The following is a 20342-nucleotide window of genomic DNA, read 5'->3' as shown; positions in this document are numbered from 1 at the left end:
GGTGTTAATGGTTATTTAGTCTTTCAGCATTATTATTATGAGTTAGAGTTTTGTTAGTAATCAGTGTGAGTTAGTAAAGGTATTATGGTCATTCCTATTGTACTTACATATATTATAAATAAAGGGAGAGACCTATCATTGAGTTTAGGTCTTCCATTTTACCCAATTACTCAACAGTACACAATTTAAATAATTGTGTGCCTTACCTTCATAAACCTGGGCTCCAAGTATCCTTTGCGCCTTGATGCGCCTTGCACCTTTGACTACTAAGCATCTAAGTCAACTCTAATCTAACCACTAGAAAGTATTGCTCCATGTCAAATAAGAAGTTCTCTCAGCATCACAAGAACCACCGTACACTCTCAATTCCAAAACCCTAACTCTCCCATGTCTGGTAGGTGTTGCAACATTTCCATAATACCATGGAAATCTCCCGCAAATTCATCAATAGAATCACTTTTCGGGATCCCTCCAATAAGTCAACACATTCTATAAGTTGGTACATTTCTACAGCCACATGGACGATAGTCTCAACATGGGGCTCTATTGCATCAATTCTTTCTGTATTAGTGCAAGAGATGGTTCTCCCACCGATGCTTTACATAATCTCACTATTTCACAAAGCAATTGTTGAACACAGCACACCATGTGAAGGGACATTCAACAATTTTGTAGCACACAAGCTTATCTAGTCAGCCAAAAATAAACCGCAAGTTCACCACAAGAACAAATTCACATACAAAATAAGCAGAGGCAGTAATCAAGCATGAATGTAAACATGTGTCATGCAATAAACTTGTAAAGCAATGCAATTTTTATAATCATACTGTTGTTGGCATGCGTCTAACATGCAATAAACTTGTAAAGCAATGCAATTTTTATAATCATACTGTTGTTGGCATGCGTCTAACAAGAGAGACCAAGGACACTAAACACAATTAGAAAAACTACTGGATTTTACAAGATTGGCGAACACTGCACCCTCCCCTAAAGAGCTTACTATTCACACTTTGGCACTAGGAAAAATCAATGCGACCAAGGGGCCATACTCCTCTTAGTCACTAATGCATTATCCTACTCAAAGAATATAACCAACAGTAGTATTTACATTGTGGTTAGCCACCAAATGGGTACAACACAAGCAGTCACAGGTGAGCATAATACCCTAAACAAGCTTGGCTTGTGACACAACCAAACGCTCACCCAACTAGTCCACTTTGGTTTTCTTATCAAGCTTGGTTTTCTTTCTTTAACTCCAGTTTTCTTCTTGTCTTCTTCAACGACAGAAAAGAGAGGTGCAAAATAGGAACTCCAACAAACTTCCTTCTTCTCTTTTGGAGAAGAAAACTCATTTAAATAGCAAGCAGAAGGCCATAGTGCAAAAGAAAAAAAAAATTAAAAATTAAAAGAAATCGAGTTTAAAAGGCTTTAGGTTGGGTTAAGAGTAGTCTGATGCGAACAGATCTAAGATGTTTCAGAATCACATGATTCATGTCATTCGATTTGATTCATCAATTCACTAGGTGAATCGTACAATTCACCCCCAATTCACAGCCTTCTGTGATTCTCCCATGCAGTCCAAACTAATTTATGCTCTTCTTAAAAGAATTGTACGGTTCGAAACAAGGACCATATGATTCTAACAACTGCAGTTACACTTTGTTTCTGAATTCTTTGATTTTGTGTCAGTTACATTTTGTTTCCGTCGTTTATTTCTAGAACAAATGAAAGGGTAGATCCCCCCTCTCCCACAAAGGAAAACAAAACACAGTAATATGCATTTGTGCTTGGAAGATTGGTACAGTTCCTGATCAAGCCTTAACAAAAAATGCTTGGAGTCCCAACCATGGAAGATGCTATTGGTCCGGATATTGTCCTAGATGTTATTGGAGTCCAACCAATAAAGGCATCACATTGAATAAGATAAACCAATGGAAGCTTACTATAATCAACCCATAATTTACCGCAACCAGTCTTGTCTCCTGCAGCTATAATTGAGGAAATTCACCAATCGATTCAAGATTTACGTAAGCAGATTCTTGGATATAGAAGCACAAATGAGAAGAAAGGATATGACAAGAAAGATTAGAAATTTAAGCGAAATAAGGATCCTTGTGCTTGCAAACCAGTTGCAAAGAGAGACTTCAAATCTAAGAAGGCAGACAAGACGCCCATAGGAGCTAAAATGATTATGGAAACCAAAATTGTACATGAACTCAAAAAAATATAAAGAGATTGCCAATGTTAAAATATGAACCAGAACAAGTTGATTTTGGTAGTGTCTTACGGAAATTGTGAAGGATAAGCCAACAAATTCATTGGGCTTGCAATCAAAGACATGATCAAGTTCAAGATTGCATATGTGGAATTTATTATTCCCAGATTTCCCTCTAAAGATTATTTGTACATGCAATCCTATTTAGTTTTGAAGCCACAGTGTGCACATTGTATTGCTAATCTATAAACCTAGTTCATTCCTCAGTTCTTAATCTTTCAAATTTTTAAAATATGAGGCAGGACTTAGGAGAAATAGAATGATGAAGGATAAAAGTACAGCCTAACAGTGCAGGTCATGAATTGTGGGAAGCATTTGAAATTTGGAATTTTATTGGAAGTTATAGTAATTTTTTTATTTACTACAGTATCCTTTAATTTAGGAGACGCTGGTGTAGGGTTTTTGCTTGAATTTCAAGCCCATTAGTCCCATAAATATCTGATTGTAAGGTGAAGAGGAGAGCTTTTAATAGGTTTGATGAGAATGAATTGAATTGGGTTTCTCTCTTGTTTATAAGGGTGTGATGCCACACAAAATGCTCAGCATACAGTAGTCATATAAGTTGCTAACAATGATGTACATTCAATATGTCACAAAGCTGAGTCACACCATGTACATGATTTGGCATTTCTAGTTTCTTTCCTATAACAGACCTAAAAGAGGTTATCAGCTGCAGTTATTTAACTAGTTACTTATTAAAGCAACGTACTTGATACACCACACTGTAAGTTAGTACTACAATCGCAAGAGACTCAAAACCCATTTACAACACACCAACTCTCCAATATAAATATGGTGACACCACTCACACCCTGCCAAGCTGCATGATGAGGCAATGACATCTGCATGAAACTCCATTGCACGTATCATGACATACCATGTTCTGTTCCAAGAGTCAAAAATTCAACAAATACAAGAATTTTCTGGCTTAAGATAACATACATTCTAGTCACTACTTATTGGCTCAAACTTTCTCTTCCGGTTCTGTTTCATTTGAATGTTCTTCACAAATTTTTTCGCCAATTCATACTACATATACACATACATATAAAATTAAAACAAGTCACTAAAACACCAACATGCACACAATATTCGAATACCAATATCACCCTAAAACTACAAGCCATAGCAAGCTAGAATAATGTCAAGTATTACGACTTGGAAAAAAAAAAATTACATTACACATTAGTATGAACACGCACCAGCCATAAGCGCAAGAACAGAACCTTTGGAGGAGACTTAAACTACTCAAAGAAGACAAAACCATATTTCATTATGGTCTTCAAGTGAAAATTTTCTTGATGACAGTAAAATCCTTACAAGCACTTTCTTTTAAATTTAATCGCCCGAGTGTCCCTAAAAAGATTGAACAATCAATATGGTTTGTGGATCCACCCTATATGATATGCATCTATTCATTTTTCCAATTCATTTTTTCAAATTTTTGAGCTTCCTAACCATTGTTGCTTCAATTCCCAACCTCAGTTTCCAATTTATATCCTCCTCCTTGACCCTTTCTATATGTGTTCGCAATGCAATATATAAAGAACTTTGCCAACAAAAATTATAGCAGGTTGGCAATCCAATGCATGCTAAAATATAATGAACTTGAATTTTTTTTTGGTTGCCCAAATACTTTTTTACTTAAAATACTTCCCATGAAAAGATAAGTTGGACATTATGGTGTAAAAGCATTGGATTCATAGGGTCTTCAGATTTAAAGTTGGGGTCATTTGATGCATTCGAATAAGGAACTCATCTATCCTGAAGATTTTTCCAAGAATGAAGCTTCTTTCTCCAAATTTGTGTGGGCAAGTTGTTATTTATGGAAGCACTTGATTAGAGATTAATGGTTGATTGGTTAGCTAGAATCCATGCAAGGTGCTCTTTAGTTAGCCTTTTTTTTTTTTTTTTTGGGTTAAAGGGTATCACTCATGTTTGTGTCTAATTTGGCTTACTGATAATAGAATCTCTCATTTTAATCTCTTGAATTATTTGATGCTGGTTATGAGTTCTTGTATACTGAACTTCAAAGAAATACTCCTCTTCATCTGTTATGGTGCGAACTCGTTTATATTATTTATATCATGTAATGTTTTTTAGAGAAAAATGAATAAATATTGATTAGGTATCGAGTAAGGAGAAAAAATTTTACGCGCACTTTAAAGAAAATCTTTTACTTTTTCCTTTGTAGTGCAGCAACAACTTACAATTATTTCATGCAGGAGAAAGATTCATTTTATTTGGCTTCATGTTATGAACTGCTGGGTCTAGAAATGCCTCTAAAAGATGGATTTCAAGAATCTTTCCTCCCCCTACAACAGGTGTGGATTATAAAATATCATTTTCTCTGTTCTCACTTTCCCTTCTCATAGATTTTATGCATTTTAACTGGGTTGAGCACGTAATAATATGTTTCTGGACAGCTGAGAAGATTTGCTTCCATTCTGAAATTTAGTACATGGTTCAGTTTCTTTGCTAGGATTTCTCAGTCAACGTTTCCTTCATGAATTGTATCCATAGAGCATGATACATTCACAGTATGGAATAAATTTATTTCTTGATTGCTTTTTAATGATCTTTTTGTCCACTTAACATTAAGTATATATTACAAACATGCACCCTCAGCACATATAAAAAAAATTACTTATTCCTTTAAATATGTCATTTGACAATGTGAGTGAAGTAGATTTACAAATATATAATTTAGGTTCACAGATTGAATTACTGCAACAAAGTGAAAGCTGAGATTTTGCTAGGGGATGGATGGATTGGGTATTCTAAGGGCTGCAGCATCAGACAGGGTTGGGTAATTTTACTCAATGGGTCGGGTAATTTTTAAATATGGGTCAGGAGGTGGTGCAAACAGTTTGTGCCTGAATCAAAACTGGGAGGATCTGACGCAGAACCAGATTAATGTTAATCTAGAAATTGAAACAATTTGACTCAAGAGCATCTAGAAACGAAAGAGGGAATCAGGTAACGGACTAGAAAATGCAAGGGATTCAGGGGTTTCAAGAATGGCCAGATCAGAAATCAGGGGAATCCATGGAACACGTGAAAGTTTGGATGATGCTGATACTTAAGGGAATTCTGCTGTACAATGCTTACAAAATATCACCCCAGTTCAGCAAGCAATGTCTTCTTTATTATCAGCTGAAAAAATCTGGCATTCATGAGGAGGCTTCATATGGTGAGCTGGAGTGCCTAGGTAAAAATGACAGGGGCTTTTTACCTGCTCAATTGATGGCAGAAAATGGGATAGTTAATGAAGGTGAGTAGTTAAGCTCGGGAAATTGAGGGGTCTACTGAAGGTTTATTGTCAGTAAGAAGGTAATCTTTAGAAATGAGGAGTTGAAGGCAGAAAATGAAATTTAAGTGTATTAGGGAGGGTAATTGTAACACTTTTTCTTCCATAAAAGTAATTTTCAGAAATGAGGAGTTGAAGCCAGAAAATGAAATTTAAGTAAATTAGGAAGGGTAAATGTGACACTTAATTCTTCCATACCTTGGGTTATGGAAAGAGGATAAAAAGTGTCATTAGGAAGTTGGAAGTGAGGGAGGGAGAGTTTACTTCTGATCCTGTTGCGATAGCAAGGGAGATTGCTAATTTTTTTTGCAGGATCTTTTTTAAGAGGAAGTTGAGGATAGGCCGATGGCAGAGGGGATGGAGTGGAACCCCATTTCTGTGAATCAGCAGGCCTTGATTGGAGAAACCTTTTGAGAGCAGTGCGGTTAGGCAGGTAGTGTTTGGGATTAGATAGGGATAAGGCTTTGAGTCCTAATGGTTTTAATGTGACTTTTTTTTAAGGACTGTTTGGATGTTGTCAGAATGGGTTCAATGAATATTTCTTTAAGTAAATTTTCTTTAATGAAGTTTTAAGTAAGAGTATTAACTCAAATTTCAATACTTTGGCACCAAAGACAAGTAGATATATATTAATGTTGCTGATATTCAACCTATTAGTTTGCTAATTAGTGTCTAAGATTATTGCGAAAATGATTGTAAATCGGCTGGATTTGGTAATAAGCAATACAATTTCTCATGCAAAAAGTTCTTTTGTTGGGGGAAGGTAGATTGTGGATGCCATTTTAGTTGCTAGGAGGTTGTGGGTGATGTGAGGAGTAAAGGGAGGGGTATTGCATTCAAATAGGACTTTAAAAAGGCAGGTTAGTTTGAAGTTTTCAGATAAGGTTTACAGGAAAAGGTTTGCGTCAGGCGGATTTAGGTGGAGGACTTGGATGAGGGTTTTGTCTAATGCTTCATTTTCTATTATCAATGGGGAGTTTAAATTTTGGTTAAGGCTTCAAGGGGTGGTAGGCAAGGAAATCGATTGTCCCCGTCTTGTTTGTCTCGTTATTTGATTGTTTAAGAAGAATGACAGATATGGCACTAGATAGAGGGTTCAGGAGAGGCATTGGGGTAGGAAGTGAAAGAGAGGAACTAACTTCTTTAGTGGGGTGTGCTACTTTATATTGGCCTTGCCACTAGGTGGTAATCCTAGGTATGTGGATTTTTCAACTCCTGTCACAGAGAAGGTGGCTAAACATCTAGAGGAGTGGAAGGGTTATCTTTTTTCTTTAGGTGGTCATATTACCCTTATTCACTCTCATTTTCTAGAATTACGCTTTATTTTTGTCCATTTTTAAAGTTTCCATGGCAATACCTAGGTCCATAGAGAGAATCATTAGAGGTTTTTCTTGGTCTAGGGTAGGAAAGAAGAATCATTTAATTAGGTGGAGGGTGGTATGTAGGTCAATGAAGGAAGGGGGTCTGGGTTTTAGGAAATTGGTTTCTGAAAACATTGCCTTGGTAAGTAAATGGTTATTGAGGTTTCCTTTAGAGGAGAATCTCTTTGCATCAAGTAATTAAAAGTAACTTTGGTTTACAAGAAAATGGGCAGGATACTAATGTGGAGAATTTAGATATTCTTTTGAAATCATAACTTTATCAACATTTTATTTCTTAACACTAAATATGGGGTGGGTGATGGGCTCCACATTCATTTCTGGGAAAACCCATGGGGGACATTCAGCTCTTTTCCTGTTGTTTCCTTGTGTACATCAACTTTCTTGGTTACATAAAGGATTTGATTATATTTTTTGATTTCTAATAGGGATATTTTACTTGGAATTTCCATTTGGGTATGAATGATAGAGAGACGGTGGAACTAGAAACTTTGTTGAGGTTGTTGGAGTTATCCTTCCAATAGGAAGTATGTGAGAAGTCTTCATACATTTCTATAATAAATCTTTCTTCTGAGTTTTTAATCTGTGAGTAACTTGTCTTTTTATTTTTCTCATAGTATTTGGAAGATCAAAGTTCCATCTAAAATTAAGGCTTTTATTTGGTTAATTGTTCTTAATAGAGTTAACAATAACAATATGTTGCAGAGTAGGTCTTTAAGGCCTAATCCCCAGATGTACGTGTTCTTTATAGTTCTGAATGTGCCTCTCATTTATTTCTGCATTGTTCTTTCTACCGGAAGATTTGGAATTGACCCTTCAGTTTTAGTGGGGAAATTTGGGTTTGTCCAGGGTAGGTGGAATATATGTTTGCTATTTCTTTTTAGAGTTTGAAAGCAGAAAAGACAAAACAATTCTTTGGAGATGTGTGATGTATGTTGTAAAGTTGAGTGTTTGGATGGGAAGGAACACTCATATAGGGGAAGAAGTTTTCAGTCTTTGGTTTGGGATAAGATTCAATGTCTTCATTATGGACTGTTGCTGCTTGCTGTTTCAAGGGATTATCTTTTTGAGTATGTTCAGCATGATTGGTTTGCTCTTACTAATTTTTTGTTTTCCAGATTTTGTTCATTTGTTCTTAGAGGATGTTTTCTTATCCTCCATTCTTGTACATTCTTTCTCTATTAATAATATGTTTTTATATAAAACAAAACAAATCTATAAATGAAAATAAATAAGTATAACGGAAGGACAAAAAGAAAGAAAGCAGAATAGACAAAAACAAAGTGAAAGCTGCTGCTGTCTCTATTAAGGAAGGAGCTCAACTGTTCTAGCGCCAGGCTGAATATATTATTTACCATTACCATTAGCAGAATTATAGTAAATTGTATTTAAAAAACTTTATGTATAGTTACACTTTACAAATAAGCAAGTTTATTTACCTTCTGTCACAATTAGTATGTTGCTTGTGCAACACATCTGGGGTTTAACTAGCACTACGGAAAGAGCCATTGAGCAGAAGTGACTATAATGTCCTATCTAAAATATGTTCTTTTCGCCCAATGTTAAAATTTATGCAAACTGTAAACCCAACTTGCACATGAGTCATGTAAATGAAATCTGATTACAAATTGAGATATCACTGGATAATAAAAATTAGCATCATCAATTACCTACCCAAAATTGACAATCCAACAGATAGATCTTTCAAAGAATGCGAATGAGAATGCTCATGTCCAAGATGAAGATGATCCACATGCTCCTGGTGATGATCGTGTGAGTGGTAGTGTTCACCACCTGGTAGATGGAGAAGATTATTTATTTATAAATTTATTAGAAACATAAAAAGGCCTCACAAATCATTACTGGATACCTAATTAACTTAAAAATAGAAAATTCAAAAAGCACTGTAAAGCTTTGTTGTGCCCTACATGTAGAAGCTTCACAGCAGAATTAAAGTAATAATAATAATAATAATATTGTTATTAGTATTAATGATTAACGTTATTACTTGCTTCCATTTATCATGATTAACTGTTGTTTGGAAAAAATGTTGAGAAAAATCATTACAATTATTATTATCATTGTTTATAGATATTACACGAATGTGCATAATATTATTATCATTACACACTAGGGGTTTTGGGTAATCTTATTGGAGTAACATTAGAATACCCGTGTTAAGCTAATCACTATCATCCCATATTCTCATAATCTTAATGAGCAAATTAAACCAAAATATTCCTGTGAGATAGTAATTCTATTCCTAGACGGGGCATTCGAGGTTAACTAGAGGCCAATGCGCCCCCTCCCTTCTTCGTCCTCCTCCCCTCCCCCACCAAAAAAAAAAATGATGTATTAAATCCTCTTGTCAACTTCTACAATCATCTATTTTCCAATTTATTGCAACCATCATTTACCAACCTTAGTCCACTAGGCTGTTTAGAGAAAATATTAGTTGAATCAAAGAAATAGAACTGAAACTATGACACAGTTTAAGAATTGCAAAAAATCAAAAAATAAGAGGATTTCTTTCTTACCAAAAGCATGTGGCAATTGGTGAAGAAAAGCATCCCCCAACATAGCTCCAGCCTGTCATTCAAAATTAAGATAGCCAATTAAACCAGCAATTATACATGGGACAATTTCATCCAACAGAAAACTTCATTTAATTCCATGGTCCTCAATTTACAAAAGTGAGAATCATTAGAAACTAAACTAAAAACAAAACTAGTATGTCAACATATGTTTGTATTTACATAAGCTGGTTTAGGTATTTTTGGCTTCAAGTCTTGTAAATGAAGTTGGGATACAACTCTTTTATGCCTTTAAATGAATTTTTCTCTATAACAATCAAGAAGTAAATAAAATATAAGTGAAACAAAGAGAATGAAGTCCCATTTGTTTATAAAAGAAACAATCAATGGGCAGTAAAATAATAAAAAAAAAAATGTCTCTTAGACACAGAGCCCACTTTCACCAAGCTGTAAATACAACAGCTAGCGCACACAGCTCCCATGCCATAGCAAGGGGTCCAGAGAGGGCATGATATGCATAGTCTTACCTCCAATTTTGAGGAGGTTTTTTCCATGTCTTGAATGAGGACCTTTAGGTGTAACAACATTATTGTTGGGCCAAGTCTTACCCTCACCAAGTGAGTTTTTTATATAATAAAGTTTGATAACAAGAAAAAAGAATGACATCCTACTAAACAAAATAGAAGAGGGTAAAAAATAAATTAAATACAAACTAGACATAGCAAACAAAATCAAGCAAATAGAGCCAACAAATCTCGCTGTATGTCAAAAAAACCCACACTCCCAAAGCAACCAGATGAAGAACTACAATCCTGTCCTACATCAAATCTATAGACAAAACCTGATCACAAAAAATATAGCATTTCTCTCAACCTAAAGCACCACAAGACAGCAAATACAGTAGACCATCAAAGTTCCCTCACATCCTTATGCCTCCCAAACCCTCTGAAAGTAGTAAAAAAAATGTCCTTCGTACAAGCAGGGCATACCCAACCCTCTCCAGGACAAGACAAAAAGCTTGTCCCATAAAGACCAAGCCACAGAACAACAAAGAGAAGAAATCATCTCATCACTAGCATAACACATCACAAACTCATCAGGAGGTTGTTTCCGTGACTTGGACCTATGACTTTAGATTTGACTACAAAAGGCTTACTGTTGAGTCAAGGCGTGACCTCACCTAGTGAGTTGTAATCAAATAATATTTTCTTATTAAGGAAACCTTTCAAAAATTTCCCCTCAAACACACATTAAAGCATTACGTTATTTTTTATTTTTTTCTTTTTTGATAATACAGCATTATGTTAAAGTTTAATCCATATAATTTCAAGCTAAGCTAAAAGCACAAGACAGCATGCACAAGACTCCAATGCCAAACTGAAGGTTCGGGGAGCAGATGCTGTAGGCCAAATTTTAAGAGGAACCCATGACCTTCAAGTTTGAGGCTAACCCTTACCATTGGGACAACAACAACAAAACCAAGCCTAGTCCCACTAAGTTGGGTTGGCTATATGAATCCTCGTCCTAAATCAAAAAAAAGAAATAACATTAACTTTAACAAATAGTAACTCAAAAATGACAGAAACCAATAAATGGCAAGATATATAATCTACGCAGCAACATTTGGTACAGTTTTCAGCAACTCTTTCAAGTTCAAGCCAAATTGTTAGTCTTTGTAAACCAAATGGATACATTCAGCACTAAAATTTAGATCAGTATGGGTGTGTTTTTTTCAGAGGCAAAGTTTTCCAGGATTTGGCAGGATTGAACGGTATTGGCCTGGATTGGCTATGATAACTATCCTATTGAATATTTGGTCCACCATCTATTATGGACTGGATAAGAACATGAGAGGAATTTTTTTTCTTTTTTGTGTTTATGCTTTTTGTCTGCCGCCAGTGACAGAGGTGCACCTCTATCCCATGTGACAGAGGGGCACCTATATCCCATGTCCATGGGCAAATGTTTTCCCCTCAGGCTATCCTAGCAACTACTTTTATTGCACCAAACATGGGCTCAAATTGGCTCAGCCCATGAAACAAATGCATCCCTATATGCATAATTAAAAGAGCATGCAATCTAATATCAAATATAAACCAACAATAACAATAACAACCCTCTATTTGTAATATATCAAGTTCATACCAATGACCATAATGCCCTCACTAACTCTTAATAATCATAATAATAATAATAATAATTAGGCATAATTTCTGTTTCATGAAGAATTGAGTAAACTGGAAGACTTAACACAATGATAGACCTCTCCCTCTATTTTTAATCTATCAAGTTTATACCAATGACCTTATGCCCTCACTAACTTTTAATAATAATAATAATAATTTAGGTGTAATTTCTGCTTCATGAAGTACTGATTAAAATGGAAGACTTAACACAATGATAGACCTCTCCCTCTATTTGTAATATATCAACCATAATGCCCTCACTAACGCTCACCCACTAGCATACACTAACTAATAATGCTAAATGACGAAACTAACCATTAACACTCCCCCTCAAGCTGCAGCATAGATATCACATGCTCCTAGCTAATTTAACAAAAGCATCCCCTAAGGTAAACAAGTCAGCAAGCTGCATATCAGATTTCACATAAGCGATTGTAATGAGCTTCTACACAAGCTTCTCCGGAACAAAGTAGCAAACAACTTCAATGTGTTTTGCCTACTCATGGAAGGTCAAGTTGGTGACAAAATGAATAGCAATTTGGTTATCACACATCAACTCTATCAATGGAAAATATAGAAAATCCATTTCTTCCAACATCTATTTCACTCAAACAAGCTCACATGTAGTGTGAGCCATGGCCCTATACTCTGATTCATCACTTAACCTAGCTACTACAATTTGTTTCTTACTCTCAAATTGCCACCAATAAAAATACGGTACCTAGTTCTGAATCTTCTATTCAAAGGTGACCTAACCCAATCTGCATATGTATATCCCTAAATATAAAGTGACCTTAATCTCGATACAAGAGATCCCTCCCATGTGCACCTTTGAGATAATCCAAAAGATCAAGAACATACTGTTGGCCTAACAAGGCTTGATCTCATTTCGATAATGACAAACCAAGACATCTAATTGTGCTATCAAGTATATTTACAGGTATTACTATATAAAAGCACAATAAAAGATGAATTATGAAATGTCATGAAGCACTCAAGTAAATCAAAGATGGCTATTGAAGAAAAGCTTGGATGAAGACCAAGCTTAAGTATATGAAGACCTAGTTAGCTTCTCATGTGTATTTTAAAATAGGTCTCATGTAAGTACTTTTCAATTGGTTTTTGTTATGAAGCTCTTAGGATAATTACTTGGACCTAGATACCTTTTCAATTCTTGGAAAATATTTTTATAAAGTTCAAATGTCATTTCAAAAGGTTAAAAATCATTTTTTGGAATCAAAATATAAAAGAATATTGAATTTCAGCATGTTCGGGCACCTGAGGCTAATGCTCAGTCGACTGAATGCAGGAGTCTAAACAAACTAGTCTAGCATCAGGGAGTTCAGGCGACCAAACCATAGGTTCAGTCAACCGAATAACTACTGTCATTGTTAAACTTCCAAGTAGAATTAGTTCAGCTGACCGAACGTAGAGTTTAGTCGACCGAATGGCTACTTCTAGTTTTGAAATTCAAAGTTAATTGGGTCGGAAGACCGAACTACCAGCTCAGTCGACCAAAGCGCTACGATAAGTTTCACAAACGGCAAGAAATCTTTTCGATTTTCGAATATAATGTTACCAAAACACGCACAAACGGCTATAATTCAAATCTACCTATATATAGCCAACCCTAATCGTGTTAGGGAAACTAGAACACATCAATTTACATTGAAAAATCATCTCTTGCGCCGTTCTTACTGAAACTGTTTTTCTGAGTTGTTCTTTCATGTTCAAACCTTTTAAAACCTAGAAAACTTAGCCAATCTCTTTGAGCTTCTTAGCAAATATCTACTGAGAGTATTGTAGTTCTTATTGTGTACAAATCCACTCTGTTAAGAAAGTTATTATTGTACAACTCATGTTCTTGATTATTTCTTTGTAACAAGTGGAAGGATTGTTTTCGCTTGAGAGGTAACTCCTCCTAAGGAAATGAGAGTGGCAACTCTGCCTAGTGAAGGAGTGGGGTTCTCTGCCCAAGCAAAGGAGAGAGGTAACTCCACCTATGTAAAGGAGAGAGGCGACTCCACCTATTGAAGGAGGGTTTGTAAAAGCCATCTCCACCTACTAAAAGAGAGAGGCTTCTCCGCCTATTGAAGGAGGGATAGTAAAATTCTCATAACGGATTGCTTGAGGTAAGGGCGTAGGCACGGTTGCCGAACCTTGTGAAAAATCTGGTTTCACTCTTTTCTCTTATCTCTTTATATTTCTAAGCATATTTATCTTGAAATATATCTACTGTATATGTTAAGAATATTTTACTTTGATGTGTGAATGTTGTGAATGATTTGAATATTCTTATTGATTAACATCTGCAGTAGTTACTAAGATTATATTGATTTAATCTGCTGGGAATGTTATTGTAATTGGTATATATCTGCTGGGAATGATATTGTGATTGGTATATCACTTATTCAAGATATAATATAAACTATCTCGTGGATTGAGAATATTTTGAGTGATATTGATTTCTTGTAAATATTGTTAATATTGAGTAGTTGATCACTTGTTGAAATCAGTGAATAAAATATTTCATAGTTAAAGATATCTACATTGATAGATTTAATTGCTGGTAATACTGTTGAAGTACTTGTGAAAATCATAATACTTAAAATTGATTAAGTTTCCGCGCATAAAATGTTAACTTTATGAAACATGGAAGGGTAATTGAGATTCTGAAGAAGGCAGCACTGTCCAGGAAGTTCCCAACAACTATTTTCGACAACTTATGAGCATATTTCTAACCCCCTAAGGAACAAATGATGCTCCTACAACGGCAGATTTGCATAGGACAATCACGTTTAGGGTTTGATTTGGCAGTAAGGTTTAGGTCAGATCTTGCTCTGATATTATGTTCAAGTGTTGAGTAAAATGGAGGACCTAACACAATGGTAGGTCTATGCCTCTATTGATAACATATGTCAAGTACATACCAATGGCCATAATACCCTCACTAACTCTCATTTATTAACACAACACTAACACACTAAAAAAACTAATTGACAAAAATAACCATTAACACTGTTAATATCATTAAGAAGTAGTATTTTAGAAGTGAAATACCATAAGTAAAAACTTGCAAACTTATCAATTTTCATACTTCAACATATTAGAACCAACCCCCAAATGTACATATTTGACACAAAGTAGCAAGAACATAAAAGCATCAAGCCCATGGAAGTTTTTCTTTCCTAGGGAGTTTTTTCTTTCCTCTACATGTCTTAAAAGTGGGTAATGGTGACAAATTCCATCTCTAGAAGGATACTTGGGTGGGGATGAGACATCAATAGAGCTGTTGGTACCATGTTTGTTTAAACTTTCTTCTGTTCATAATGAACCAATGTTCTAAAAGGTGAAGGCATAAGGCGAGGTGTTTTAACAATTAAGAGGTAAGGCATAAGCCTTAAGGCAGTGGGGCGTAAGCCTTGACAATTTTATTTTTAGATCAAAATATGTAAATAAATTACAAATTTTAAAAAAAATAAAGAAAAATTAAGAAAATCAGAAATATAATGTAAAAAAAAATAGAAATACATTGCAAATTACTTGCTGGCCTGCTAACTTGAATTCATAACATAAATCATGACAAGAGATAGCTATACCATTACAAAGTTCAAGATATTTTCATGACATAATGTACAACTCTCAGTTATTTTGGAAAGGTTGAGGTTCAAGAGTTAGAAATCATTCCTTGTATATAAACACAGTTAAAAAATTTTCACCAATTTTAACTTGAGAATCACACATTCAAAATGCATAAGCCTCAACTAAAAAGGCAAAAAAAGGTGTGTCTTTTTGTATAAATGTATAAGCCTCAAGAGGTAATCCATTAGCCTTTTTGGAATTTGGTATTTTAGATTGGGCCTCAAGGTGATTTAGCCATGCAGGCCTTGAGGTGAGCCTCAATTGAGCCTTTTAAAACATTGTAATGAACCAATTTCAGCTATCTATTCTTTACAGGGGCTCTCTTTCTTGGCATTTCCATTTCTTTAGAAGTCATGATGAAAGCAAGTTTGATGAGATTACTTGCCTTTTGGGTGTGCTGAAGTCTTTTTTCCCTACCTCGAGGGGGGATGCCAAACTTTGGGTTGGGGATTATTTGAGGTCATTCTCCTCAAAGTCCCTTTTTACTTATCTAAGAAAATCTTCAAAACCTAGTCCTTTCCAATTGAACAAAGTTGTATGGAAAGCAAAATTTTCTCTTAAGATCTGGGCAATCATCATGACTCTTGTTCTAAAAAAGAATACAAACAATTTTCAACAGACAAGGAGACCTTATAAAGCACTCAGCCCAGATGTTTCTATGCTATGCAGTGAGGCAAATGAGACTATTGGCCATCTTTTCCTTCATTCTCAGCTGGTGAGGTATCTGTGGAACAAATTGTTTCCTTGTTATGGTGAGGAGTGGATAGCCCCACAAAATGTTCATGATTTCTTGTTGAGTTGTAGGTGAATTTCTGGGGTTCAGGAAGAATAGTTGAGGAAAGACTTTCTGGAACTGACCAATGTATGCTATTTTGTGGATTCTTTGGCTTGAAAGGAATGATAAAATATTCAAAGACCAGAAGGATTTCTCTGAGTTTGTTCTAGGAGGAAGTAATAATAATAACAATAATAATAATAATAATAATAATAATAATAATTATTATTATTATTATTATTATTATTATTATTATTTTGCTTAATTTTGGGCCCATCTTTTTGGGGTTTGGGGCTCGTTTGCTATACGATATTCAAAGGGATTGGAACACAGCTTTGATGCAATTTGTTTTCTTTTTGGAGGATGTCTTATCAACACACCCACCCCCCAAGGTAACTCTTTCTTTTCTTAATAGATTTATCATTGTAAGAAAAAACACATGACCTGCATCTTGAAATAGATGTTAAAAAAAATTAGAACATAAAGGAGCAAACGAAATCATAAACCAAACAAACTGAAAGAATCTGACCCCAAATGTAGCCAATGAATCAACAACTGCCTTGGATGGTTTCCCTTGTACTGCAAAACTCAAAATTTTCAGTATTTGTTCATCAGATAGGCATTTTTCAAAGAATGCAACATCAAAATACTTTACTATTAAATTTTGTGCCATGAAAAACAAGCTACTTACTAAGTGGCAAAATAATCAGGCAAATAAGGGAAGCCAAGCTAACCAACAGTGAGCAGCCCATTGCATGAACCCACAAGCCTATTAAATGCCGAATAAATGTTAAATCAGGGACAGTCAAATAACCTCAAATCTTAGCCAAAGGTTAAATTACTATTAAGAGAAGTCTGCATTATTTTTCCTTCATCAAGCACATAGAATAATCACAATACATCGACACTTAATCAAGTCATTTTTACTGAAAAAAGAATACCAATCTGTCAATGAAACATGAAATGTAATAAAGCCCAGCGAGCTCAAACATATAGAAGCAAGCTGTTAAGGCGACTTACAATGCATAAATGGTACATTCTAAAAAAATCCATTAAATCATATCCATAGCCTATCTGAAACAAGGTAAACATGCAACAAAATGCACAAAGAAAAAGATAACAATCGCCTAATGCAACCTTTAAAGCCTTGAAACAGTATTTCCTATTGAAGAGCTCATGATGGAATTTATGCAGGAAAGGATGAGATAAATCTCAAAGAAGACAAAAATCACCTATCCATCTCATAGTTAGGACTCAAATTAACTGATGTACAATACCATAAGATTGAGGTAGCAAGTTGCACTAAAAAACATAATTCAAACCCCAAGAAAAATTGAGGCGTAACTGTATAAGCCAAGGTTGTCAGGATCGAGATCCTACATAAGATTGTTGGGGGAGGTCCGCAGGATTCGATTGTAGAATCAGATAAAGAATTGCAAGATCCTATTTACAATGTAAAATAAAAATTAAAAATCAATGTATATGGAATTTCATGACAATTCTTAAGACTATAAGCTTAGTTAATAAGTAAAACAAGTCAAAAACATATTTTATGAATGTAGCTCAAGCGGTAGAGCCCTTGCACAATGGCTTTGGAAGCTAAGATTCTCTAGTTTTCCAATAACAAGAACATCACCTCTCATATTAAGGAGATTCATCAACCTGGACAAGTTCGAAGTAGTCAAGAGATAGGTATGATCCTGTCCAAAATGTTTAGGAGAGGATTCAACTTGTTGATAAGTGCAACATTGTTTTTCAAGTCCTCACATGAATTATTGCATGGTTGAGTACCATGATTATGCCAAATACTGCGTGTTGTTTATCATCCCAACTGGACATAAGTCACAGTCTTCATTCCAGGAAAAGTTCCTACAATTGTCTTGAGTGACCTTAGACACAATTGAGGCCTCTTCTAGGCTAGACACAAACCTTGGCTTGTACATATACTTAGTCATTAGGGCTTACAGTGAAATTCAAAATGAGTAGCCAACTACATCAATTGCCCTCCCTAGGGCAACTGCAATGTTTGGTTCAAACCAATTTAACCAACTGAACTGAATTCGGTTCACTTTGGTTTTTGGTTTTGGTAGTCCAAAAATGAACGAACCGAAAACCGAAATCTTTTAAAAAGGATTATATATGGAACTAATTATAACATGTATAGTTTTATGAGTTTCCATAATAATATAGGATTCTTGTAGTCGTAATTATTTTATAATCGGGAATTTTTTAAGGAAAAATGAATAAAATAAAAAGAATAACATTAATTTCAGTCAGTTCACTTTTTATCATTGTCGAACAAACTAGTCTAGTCAGTTCAATGATCATTTTATAATGAATTTTGGTTTGGTTTTATATTGTACAAGACTGAAAACTTTTGGCTCTCAATACTTTATCCCCAAACCAACCAATTGCACAGCCCCCACCATTCCATTGGTATGATATAGGCATATGACTTGTCTCTTTGTTGCCTTTTATATTATTATTTTATTGTTTCTAATTCTAAGTTGCCTCATTGGAGTGAAGAAGCAGTGAGGGAGAAATTCAGAGTTTAGATTAATTAATTGTAAGCATCTAAACTCTTGCATATAGTTTACCTCTGATTATGTATAGCAACTATATAACACATTAAACAATATTAGAGTTGTTTGAATGATCTCATGTTTTAAAAGACTGTTATTCAATTCATGATTTCAATTTGCCAATTCAGTTGTCATGATTTTGAAAGCTTGAACAAAAAAAAAAGTAAAATTTGGAAGTATAACTCTTCAATAGAAAAAAATTTCTACTATGATTATTTAAACAAAAAAAAAAAATCAACGAATCATAACATCATTATTTGAGAGAAAAACCAACATGATGCAAAGATTTAAGAGAAAAATAATAGAGAAAAGGGCAAAATACTCCAGCCTCCGGTGACGTTTGACACATCAATATATACGTTTGATAGGACAAAATTATCCCCAAAATTTATTTTGAACGGATCAGCAAAGTTCCATCATTTTGATTGACGGTCAAATAGTAGGGGCCGATGCAATTTGTTTAAGTCAGGGAAGGCCCGAATCTTTTTTTTCACTAAACCCTGGGCAGGCAGGTGTATTTCGCCCAAAACAAAAAGTAACACACCCCCACCTCGGTATAGGTTTCTAATCCAATGGCATAAAGTCTGAGAGGACATAAATTGGCTACTTCCGAGTGAAAATTCTCAAACATCGATAAAAAAGACGGTGTAAACGAACGCTCAATGCAACCAAAGACAATGTCTAAGAAGAACTAATTATAGCATAATTCAGCAAAATTACCTACACCGGACAGCTCGGGCTCAGACACATGACCATGACTATGATCATGATCATGATCATGATCATTGCGGAACCCGAGTCCATACAATTTCAAATCTTCCTCCTCGGCTAGTTCCTCCGGAAGCTTGAACCCAATCAGCCCCTCACGCTGACGTTGACCATGCGCATGATATTCATGATTATGAGTATCATGAATGTGATCGTGCTCGTGATCACAGTGGTGATGAGCTTGAGCGTCGGGGACCCCAGCTGCACATGACCCAGAATGGAGATGCTCGTTCCCTGTACACATACCCAACATCATAGCCACAATCAGCACTGCCAAGATCTGGCTTTTGGGAGACCACATTCTTCCTGTTTCCCCTTTCTGTCAAGACGAGTGAGGAATGAGGAGGAGTGAGGAGCAGGCGAGGTTCAGGGTTTAAAGACTTCTTAGAAGTGTGTTAAGAATCAAGTAGAACGGCGCTTGCAGACGCCTTCCCAGGTGATGCATAAGACAGCCCCGAAGAAAAGCACGATTATAGCGACTATGATTCCGAAAGTTAATACATCCATTTTCCTTTCTTTTCCGCCCTTTATTTTTGCATTTGGAGGCGCTTCAATCGCTCGAAATAATGAAATCAGAGAAGGAATATCTGACAGGGCAGATGCCTCCCACCAAAACCCCCAAAAAAACCAAAAAAAAAAATCATCCTGGTTATTATGAATATGCAAATATTTTCTGTTACAACTAGCAACCTCCAGAATAATTTTCTGTTGCATACGTGTCATATTTCTTTTCTGAAATTTATTACAAAGCATATTCCTTTTTTATGTATATAAATACCATGTTTGTACCAAATATTGAATGTATGAGAATGATATAATTCATCTAAATATTATTTTATTTTCTCTGTTTTTGTTTTCTTTGTTCTTGTTATGGTATCATAGCTTACTAGG

At 35.2% G+C, this 20342-nt stretch overlaps 1 protein-coding gene across 2 annotated transcripts in view; it reads right to left on the bottom strand.

Moving 5' to 3' along the window:
- Positions 1–20107, bottom strand: part of LOC131154013 (IAA-alanine resistance protein 1) — a 43034-nt gene extending 22927 nt beyond the window's left edge. The window contains exons 1-5 of one of the 2 annotated variants that reach the window (XM_058106464.1): positions 19404–20107; positions 16793–16870; positions 16631–16680; positions 9502–9553; positions 8639–8758 (exon numbers count right to left, since the gene is read on the bottom strand). In XM_058106464.1, coding sequence (XP_057962447.1) covers positions 8639–8758; positions 9502–9553; positions 16631–16680; positions 16793–16870; positions 19404–19752 — 649 coding nt within the window. In that variant the 5' untranslated portion in view covers positions 19753–20107. The remainder of the gene's footprint in view (positions 1–8638; positions 8759–9501; positions 9554–16630; positions 16681–16792; positions 16871–19403) is intronic. The other variant, XM_058106465.1, reaches the window with a different exon arrangement.
- Positions 20108–20342: the final 235 nt, after the last annotated feature.

This window comes from Malania oleifera, chromosome 4, assembly GCF_029873635.1.
Source record: "Malania oleifera isolate guangnan ecotype guangnan chromosome 4, ASM2987363v1, whole genome shotgun sequence".
Lineage (NCBI taxonomy): Eukaryota > Viridiplantae > Streptophyta > Magnoliopsida > Santalales > Ximeniaceae > Malania > Malania oleifera.
This window is presented reverse-complemented; position numbering and strand designations above follow the sequence as displayed.